At 33.8% G+C, this 10,296-nt stretch overlaps 1 protein-coding gene across 2 annotated transcripts in view; it reads right to left on the reverse strand.

Annotated features, from left to right (window-relative positions):
• Positions 1-1,440: 1,440 nt before the first annotated feature.
• Positions 1,441-10,296, reverse strand: part of LOC106876571 (uncharacterized) — a 29,832-nt gene continuing 20,976 nt past the window's right edge. For both annotated transcript variants that reach the window (XM_014925170.2, XM_052971377.1), the window contains exons 5-6: positions 7,884-7,954; positions 1,441-6,488 (exon numbers count right to left, since the gene is read on the reverse strand). In XM_014925170.2, the coding sequence (XP_014780656.1) occupies positions 6,280-6,488; positions 7,884-7,954 (280 nt within the window). In that variant the 3' untranslated portion in view covers positions 1,441-6,279. The remainder of the gene's footprint in view (positions 6,489-7,883; positions 7,955-10,296) is intronic.

A 10,296-nucleotide genomic window follows, 5' to 3' on the forward strand; every position in this document is an offset into this window, starting at 1 on the left:
TCTCAATGTATTCAAAACAACTGCCCCCCTTCAGGTTCTTCAACTTGGGAAAAAGTCACAGGAGCAAGTTCTGGATTGTACGGTGGGTGATGGACAGTTTTGATGCCCACCTCTGTCAAGTAGTTGGTTACTATGATGGAATTGTGGATTATTGCATTGTCCTGGTACAGGCACCACCAACCCAAGTGGAAGAGCTTGGGCCTTTTGTAATGAAATCTCTTCCTAAAGTCTCTCAAAACCTCCACAAAGTACTCTTTGTTGACCATCTGGCCAGAGGGAACTTGGCAGATATAGATGATATCCTTTCTGTTAAAAAAGGAACCATCATGAGCCTTCGGTGGACTTGCTTTGCCTGGCCTTCTTGGGTCTGGGTGAGCCAAGATGCTTCCAGTGGGCACTCTGTCTCTAGCTCATAACAGTAGATGCTGCTTTCATCACAGGTCACCAGAGACTCAAGTACTTGTGGATTTGAGATAAGCTCAACCAGCTCTCTACTGTCACCAATGCTTCTTTCCTTCTGTTCATCACTGAGCACCCTCAGAACAAACTTTGCACATATTCAGACCTTCATGAATAATTGTGTGTCCAGTTGCCACACCAGCTCCAAACTGTATTGTCCTTATAGACACACAGCAGTCTTCATGCAGGAAATTGCAAATTTTCTCAACCAGCTCTGATGTCCCCCCACCTCTCATTTCCTTTCTACCATTCTTGAACCGCTTCTGCCAGTGAAAAACTTATGCTCAGCTCACACAAGTTAATCCATAAGCAATCTGAAGTATTTTGTAAGTTTCTGCCCAGCTTAACACAAAACTATACAGCATTGCAAGCTTCCAAATTGTGTTCATATCTTGACAGCATTCTGCAAACCGGTCAGCTGTGACAAGCAGTGTTTAGAAGGATGGGTTCAAAGCACAGCCATCTCATTCAATATGGAATCGTAAAAGTTGGCAGGTCAGCTTATTAGATGTATACTAGTGATATACCAAAATTACAATAATCTAAGACAGTTATATCTGCCTCTCCTAAAAAAAAATTCTCAAACCATCTGGAATGCGCTGTGTGTGTGTGTATGTATGTATATATATATATAAATAAAAGTGAATAGTTGAAAGAAAGTAACGCTAGAAATTACATGTATTTAATAGCATTTTGACTCAGTTTCACTTAAAGTTTCGAGAGTGCATGGGATATGTCCACCTCATATGTTCAGAACAATTGATAAGGTGGACATGTCCTATATGCCCTCGAACTTTACGAACTTTAAATAATGTGGAGTTAAGTCAAAGTGTTTTATATATATATATATATATATATATATATAGAGAGAGAGAGAGAGAGAGAGAGAGTGTGTGTGTGTGTGTGTGTGTGTGTGTGTGTGTGTGACTGGATGAATGAAACCAACTCTATTAAACTTAATTTTCCATCTCAAAGACTTGATATATTTAACAATGTTAGCAATTCAGATTTATTTTGAATCATACAAAAACAATTTCTTTGGGAAATGTTAAAACAGTGAAATATATATATATATATAAAAAGGGGAAAGAAGATGAGGAGGGGTTAGAGTCAATGTAAGAAAAAAAAAACTGTTATCCACAGTGAAGTACAAAAGAAAACACTAGTTTAAACAGTATAACAAAATTAGAGTTGAGATTTTATCATACAACGAGTTTGTGGTTTTTAATAATTTTGTTGGATTTCAAAAATTAAAAAGAATATTTAAAATGGTGTGTAGATACACACTAGGAGACAAATTTGTCAAAATACTAAATCACAGTTTTATTCCTTTCTTCAAAGACTCTGGTATGAATTTGTCTTTTCAAAGACCTTATTTATAAAACTTCTATTATAAAGCTTCTTTTTTATTTTATTTTTTATTACCAAATATCCTACTACAAGCAGAGAAATGGCCCTTTTTTTTTTTCTTTCAACCACATGGCATATAAAACAGTAGAGCAAGGTCAGCTCTCTCTTGTAAAGATCTTGATATTGTGAGCTCTAGCATTCAATATCTTCATGATTTAAGTAAATTTAATAGTCTGAAATATTTTACCTTCAACTTTCTTTTACTCAGCAGAAAACTTAAGGTAAAAATATTTTTAAAAAATGTGTATTCAGAAAAATTTAATTATTATTTTGTTTTTGTTTTTTTTCCGTTTTTTTTTTTTGTTAAAAAGTCATAAAACATTTCATGGTATGAGTGTCAAAGTCGGTTTGTAATGTAAAGTACTGTTTATATATATATATGTGTGAAATATCCACCCAATAAATGTTATTCATTAATTAACCAATTAAATTAATAAAGGAGTTAGATCTTCATAATCGGCTGTAACTGTGTGTTCAAGCTACTGAGTAGAAGCTAATAAAAATCAGCAAATTTGAAAAATTCAGAAATAAAACCATATTCTAGATTGTTAAAAAAGTTACAGGATTATAAATTTCTCAACTCTGAATCATTGACAAAACAGAAAATGTCGATAATTTATTGAGTGCTCATTTAGCTGAGTTAGAGAAGAAAACCATAAAATAAAAGATCTGTCAGGAGCAGCATAGTATTATATTTGTAACTTAATGGGAAAAGATGTGGCATTGCAGAAGACAAGAAAACTAAAATACACATCTAATTAAATTAATTAGATATTACTTATATAATTAAATTGATTAGATAACTTAGAGTAATTTTCATTTCTATCCCCATGAAAAACCACAACTTCATCTTTCTGAACTGAGCAATACGTTGACACATAAAGAATGAAGGATTAAATGGTCATTAAAACAATGATAATACAAATTGGAATTCTACAATTAAATATTATCTTCACTTAAATTTCAGCTTTGTCTCTGCAAATAGGGATCGACACAATCAACAACATTGTTGGGTAGAAGCTTAAAGTGAACAACAGATGATGGGTGGCGGCAGTTGTATCATGAACAGAATTAGAACAGATAAAAGTGCAGCTAAGAACATACATTGTTGTTTTGCTATTAATCTTAAGTAATAATGTTCACTAATATTACTAATTAATCAATATGAATCTTAACTTTAATACTCATTCAATCATTATCAACATGGATCATTAAAGAATTGAACCTAACGATTATTAATCTCAAAATCACTTTGTTACAGTCTAATATCTCTCTTTCTATCTATTTATATATATATATATATATATATGATGTCATATGATATGTTAGCTGGAATAGGGAAACCATCCAAATTTGAAATTAGTTAAATGTTCTCAGACTCCCATAAATGTGAAAAGGTTTGTTTATAATCATAGTAAAATGGTGTATTTCACGGTTTCAAGACACACCAATCATCAGTCTTTCACTTTCATCATATTTCAGCTTCTATTCTTTATATCACACATACATAACATGCAAGAACGAAAAGAAAATCATTTTGTTTTTGAACATTGTTTGCTAACAACTAACAAATACTTCTCTCTTCCTGTCTTGAAAGAGTCTATGAACAGATTATTCCATATATATTTTAATCCCGCCTCCACCATATCTATATTGTCTGTGGCATCTGCTGTGATGGTTCACTGTTCTAAGGAAATTGTATTAAAACAAATGCACCAAGTGAATAATATGGAAGTTCCTTTTACTGTATCTAATTTATCAAATGAAATATCACAAACAGAATGTAACAATTAAAATAACAGATAATTATTAAAACTATATATATATATGTAGGTCATTCTTAAATTTCATTAAACTGTCTACAATCATAGCTGCTAAATGAATTAGATTCTAAGATGTTCCCCATTAAAATAATGTAAAAACATGTTAGGACGATTGTTTCTCTTTTCTGTCTCAAACTGGTTCTTATGAAGTTTATCATTTCAATAGATAATTCATTCATAACTTGTTTCATGGGATCATTCCTTGTCGTAAACATTGAATTGCACCATAAGCTACCTTGCTGTATTGGACATTCATTTCTCTCAGCTCATTTTTGCGTAAATTATGCAAATTACCAAGGCTATAAACATGTTCTATTCTTTTTGTGTATAAATACCTTTGGCTGCTGGAGATAAAGTCTGGCAATTCTCATATTGATGACAGCTACTGAGACAGAAACATGCATCCATCTTCAGACAATAAGCCTCTTCTTCTTTAATGGTCTGTCGACTTTGGAGGAATCTTGAGTTTTGAGATTATCTCCCCCTCCCCATTTGGAACTAGTCTTAATTGCCATTTGGTAATTATAATGCATACTCGAGAGGCAGACGTAATTTTCATAAATCAAGAATTTATCTTATTTGACATGCTTGTATTTATTTCTGTTATATATACATCTAAATTAGGATAAAATTTTCAAAAAGCTTTTATCATTCCTATGCCAAATATGCTGAGAAATAGACTTTAAATTATCAATAACCACATATAATTCATCACTAAAAGAATTCTTTATGAATTAGCTCAGAAATCCAACCGATTCCGTAATAATGGAATTTAAAAAAAATTTCTGTCAGCTTGCTTCAAGACGCATACTTTTAGTGATGAATTATATGTGGTTATTGACAATTAAAAGTCTATTTCTTGCCATATTTGGCATAGGAATTTTTTTCTTTTGCCCTTATTTATAAGATATCATCATCATCATCGTTTAACGTCCGCTTTCCATGCTAGCATGGGTTGGACGATTTGACTGAGGACTGGTGAAACTGGATGGCAACACCAGGCTCCAATCTAATTTGGCAGAGTTTCTACAGCTGGATGCCCTTCCTAACGCCAACCACTCAGAGAGTGTAGTGGGTGCTTTTACGTGTCACCCGCACGAAAACGGCCACGCTCGAAATGGTGTCTTTTATGTGCCACCCGCATAAGCCAGTCCAGGGGCACTGGCAACGATCTCACTCGAAAATCCTACGGGAGCCAGTCAGGCGGTACTGGCAACGGCCAATATATATATATAGGTAGATGGAGTTTATCTTGTAGAGATAAAATTAGCTCAAAATTTCAAAAATAGTAACGAAAAAAATTGATTTAAGTGCCTAATTTGAGAGAGAGTGGGGCATGTTAGTGTATATTATATAGTGTTAGATACTTGGTTCATATCCCAGCAATGGACCTGTTGCTCTTTTCTGTCTCAAACTGGTTCTTATATTGGTCTAATATACTTCTTCACTGCTGTTACCATGGACTCATAAAGCTAATCAATGATAAGGCTTGACTGATTTCAGTTTGAGCATCAATAAATATCCAAGTTCAGCCAGAAATAATTTACGAATTCTTAGCAATGGAAACAAATATTTCTTTTTTATACAAAACATACGTAAATTATTGAGATGGTGCACATGGTGATTTCATTTTGCTTGAAAGAATTATAGAATCCATTGAGACATATTCATTCTTTGTTCTATATACTTACTCATATATAGCAAGTCTCTACTTCTTCAATTGCTACAGCAGTCCATTGTGTCCAAATGCCTCCTGAACATTGTTGTGAGACCATGATGTTAATGAAACAACAGTTATTAAACATACACATAGGTTTTTCTATGGAAATGTGATTCTTACATATTGAATAATAATAATAATAATACTGATGTGATACAAGAATTATTTAAACAAGTGTAGGAATGAACATAGAGACATCACTGATGTTGTTATCTGTCGTTCTTTCTAGTACATATATATGTGTGTGTGTTGCTGATTATGTCTTTGTTAGTACAATTGGGAAAACATTATCCATAACTGAATTTTTCAGAACATGTAATTAGACACAAATGAAAAGATGTGTGCGTATGTATGTATGTATATATGTGGACATATATTCACACATACATTCAGACACACAAATGGAAATATATATGTATGTTTTTGAAAAACAAAGATAAAAATGTTCATTTGTAGTAGAAATAATAAAGCCCAAAGTTTTAAAAAGAATGTGTGGATTATTGGATATTATACAATGATGTCATATCACAGACATCTAAAGAGAAACATTTTTCTCTTTATATTATAAAAAAAGTTTTCCCTGTCTTTTTAATAGAGGGGAGGGGGTTCTTGTTATTGTTTAATTTTTGTTGTTTTTAATTTTACTTTATAGTTTATACACAGGTTCTAATAAGTAAAATACTGTGAAATGTTAGTATTTTTCAAAACTTTCAGTCTTTTCTCTGTTTTCATTGAGTAGGCAATTAATTCCTTGGGATGAAATGATGTCAACACGGATTTGACAAAGTATTAAGATAAAACGAAGAAGGAGTGGAGGAGAGGGGCAGAAATCTTGATTAAAAAGGGTGGGGGGGGTGTTTGCCAGCCTTATCGTTTTTTCTTCCTGTCTTTCTTTTCTTTGATTTTCTCCGTCTCCGATTGGTATTTCTTGTAGAGAGTGTAGCCCACATACACTACTAGTGCGGGAATGGTAAAAAACTGCAGCAGTTGAAAGAAACGTTTCTCAACTTCTGGGGTCTTTGGTTTAGATTTGATCACTTTTACTAACAAAGTTTCAAAGCTCAGAGTGGCATCCGCTGGAATTGGAAGATAAAAATAAATTCTTGATTAATCAATTCAAATAAAATTTAGTGACTGGAAAAGAAAAAAAAAAGTTTCAAAACCATATTTAAAATGTAAATGCAGTCGATACATAAATCTGTAGAAATAAAAGTTCCAGCGTTCCTTATGCGGTTATTATCAGATTCTTAAAAGGCTTCCTTTCCATAACTCCTACTACTGGAATAAAGCCCCCACTTACCCCCAATACTCAACCTCCCATCATTAACGTACTGTCAACTATATTCGCCAAAGAGAGCAGGGTTTTTCTCCAGAACAACATGTTATCAGTTGTCATGGAACCACTTGTCTTTCTTGTGAGATTCATCATCTTGAGATTAGTCTTTCATCTCTTTGTCCCATGTCTTCCACACATGCCATCTACTTTGATCACTCAGCACCATTTTATGAAGTTGTCATCAGCCATACACATCATATGACCCTATCAACACAGTCTTCTTCTGTCTTCCTTTTCTGTCATTTTATCTCTTAGGTCATTCACACACACCCACAATTAGGTCACCAAAGTAGCAAAAACTATTGACTACTTGTAGGGAGCCTCTTCTGAGCAATTGAAAGAATCTAGTTTCAGGACATATTCCTTGCTTAATCCTCCTGCACATATGAAGGCTGCCTTTGTTGTTAGCCCATCTCTGATGGCCAATACATCTCTTGCTCAGCCATTGTTTATATTGAGCACACTGTACAGAATTTCTACTTACTCTCTACTTACATACTGAGCACAGCCATTTCTATGTTGGCACTACACTCCAATTATTTACATTCGATGGATATTTGTCCTCATCTTGTTTGTTGTTAACACAACGTTTCGACTGATATACCCTCCATCAGGTGTCTTGGGGAAATTTCGAACCTGGGTTCTCATTCCTGAGGTATTTTTCGATATTATTATTATTATTCAGGTCACTGCCTGGAATCGAACTAACCCCAAGATTCCAAGTTCGATTCCAGGCAGTGATCTGAATAATAATAATAATAACAACATCGAAAAATACCTTAGGAATGAGAACCCAGGTTCGAAGTTTCCCCAGGACACCTGATGAAGGCTGGAGGGTATATCAGCCGAAATGTTGTGTTAACAACAAACAAGATGAGGACAAATATCTGTTAAATGTAAATAATGTGCATAATTCCTCATCTCTTAAAATATAGAACAGTGAACTCCAAGGCTAGCTCCTACCTTTTCCAATCCCCTAAATCTTTTTTTTTCTCTAAAGGAATCTTTCCTACTCTACGGAAACACACCAAGGTGGAGACACAGCAGACTTGATAAACATATGCTAACAAGAAAAAAAGAGGATAACTGATGCTGAAACCAAGAATATATTTTATATATATAAGCTGAAACTCACGTGGTATAACTGGAGGTCGGCCAGACTTGCCATAAGCTAAATGTGGTGGTATTACTAATTTTCTTTTTTCTCTGTAAATAATAAAAATCTTTAATTTTATTTGTCTGAAAATATATTTAATTTCAGTTTGTGTGTTATTAACCCTTTTGTTACCATCTATCTGTTGGAATACTCTGCCATTTGTTGTAATCAATTTTGAAAATTATGAAGAATATAGTTATATAATTTTATCATTATTAAGTTGGTGGTTAGAACTTAAATTAAGCATGAAATGTTAATGGAACATTTTAAATTTAGTTCACTTTAAAACAAAAATTTGTATAATAGAACTAAAAATGGTCTTGGAAAGGTTGGAACCAAAAGGGTTAAACTAAAATTAATTGCAAAATGATAGAGTCAATATTGCAATTTAACACACATATGTCTTTCTTTAAATGATTAAGTTCCAAGGAAAAAAAAATAACAAATTCTACCCCAAACAACAAATACAAAAACGAACTGACCAGTTCCTCAGGATCCTGGTCAGTTTTGCAAAAACACAGTACAATGTTTTTTGTAACTGGCTTTTTAAGAAACTTACAAGCAATCTGATGGGTATCTTGCCAATACTAAAACAATAATAATAATGATTAGTCTTTCGAATTTTGGTAGAAAGTCAGAAGTTTTGAAGTGGGGATGGGGTAAATCAATTAAATCAACCCCAGTACTTTATTTTATTGACTCAGAGGGTGAAAAAGAATGCTGATCCTGGTAGGATTTGAACCCAGAACCAGAAGAAATACTAAGCATTTTTCTTTTTAGTGATGCACTAACAATTCAACCAGCTTGCCACCTTAATAATAATAATTCCTTCAACTCGAGGTACAAGGCTTGAACTTTTAATAGGAGAGGCTAGTTCATTACATCAACCCCAGTACATAACTGGTACTTGTTTTATTGACCCCGAAAGGATGAAAGGCAAAGTCGACCTCAGCAGAATTTGAACTCAGAACATAGACGGATGAAATACCACAGAGCATTTTGTCCAGCATGCTAACAATTCTGCAGGCTCACCGTCTTAATAATAATAATAATAATAATTCTTTCTAATTTAGACACTCCTTGACTTTCCAGGCTCTGGACCAATATCCTGCCTGAACTAACTCTCTTCTAGAGCCTGTATGAGACACACACAAGGATATAAGCCATTTGATCATCATCTTTTAACATCTCTGTTCTATGGTGGTATGAGTTGAACAGTTTGATAGGATCCAACAGATCTGAGGACAAATATCCGTCAAATGTAAATAATTCTTCATCTCTTAAAATATAGAACTGAACCAGCATGGAGCTGAAAAAAAAGCAAGAGTTGAAATGTCAGGGTGAATGTTCAAGGTGTGAGGTGAATGGGAGTGGGCGGAGTCAGAAGAACAAGGTGTGTGGATGGATGGATGTTGAAAGAATGTAGAGGAAGATGATTATCTTCAATAACTTCAACTGTCTGTTTTATCACAATTGGAAAGATTCATTTCAACATGGCAAAAATAACAAATATAAATGTTAGTTTTTTTCTCACTATTCAAAGATGTTGTATTTCTTCATATGTTAAGTAGAGTGAGTTAAGTGCCTTGGATAGAGACACAATGGAATTATAATCATATGAACCAGAAATATAAGCCATCATCATCATCATCAACCAAGACAAACCAAAATTGGTACCCCAACAAACACTCTCTCACAGCTCTGGGATCAATCAATCAATCAGCAACCCAATCAATTAAACAATGCATAGAGAAAAATAAATTGATTGGTAGAGAAGTGTTCAGCAATTGAATGAAATAAATAAATAAATAAAGTAATAGAATAATTTGGTGAAGCAGTCAGGGAGACTCCATTATTATTTGATTTTTTTTTCTTTTAACGCTGTCTTCAATAAGAAGAGCTTAAAATTGATCAGGGGAAAAATTCATTTTAAGAAGCACAAATATTTTACAGTTGGTTGATTCTTCTGAGTAGAAATCAGTCAATAAAAATTATTTCACTTTATGAAATTTGGCCAAATCTTCTCAGTTACTGTCATGGATAAAATTGGGATTGGTGTTATGATAATGAAGACATTGCAACAGAATGTTGTCTGCTTTATGGTATGCAGCTATCTAGTCTGCATCCTGTTATGTAGACAATATTAGACTTGTCCATGTAATGTGTGTGCGTATGTATATATATATATATATATATATATATCATCATCATCATCATCGTTTAACGTCCGCTTTCCATGCTAGCATGGGTTGGACGATTTGACTGAGGACTGGTGAAACCGGATGGCAACACCAGGCTCCAGTCTGATTTGGCAGAGTTTCTACAGCTGGATGCCCTTCCTAACGCCAACCACTCAGAGAGTGTAGTGGGTGCTTTTACGTGTCACCCGCAC

Source organism: Octopus bimaculoides, chromosome 10, assembly GCF_001194135.2.
Source record: "Octopus bimaculoides isolate UCB-OBI-ISO-001 chromosome 10, ASM119413v2, whole genome shotgun sequence".
Classification (NCBI taxonomy): domain Eukaryota; kingdom Metazoa; phylum Mollusca; class Cephalopoda; order Octopoda; family Octopodidae; genus Octopus; species Octopus bimaculoides.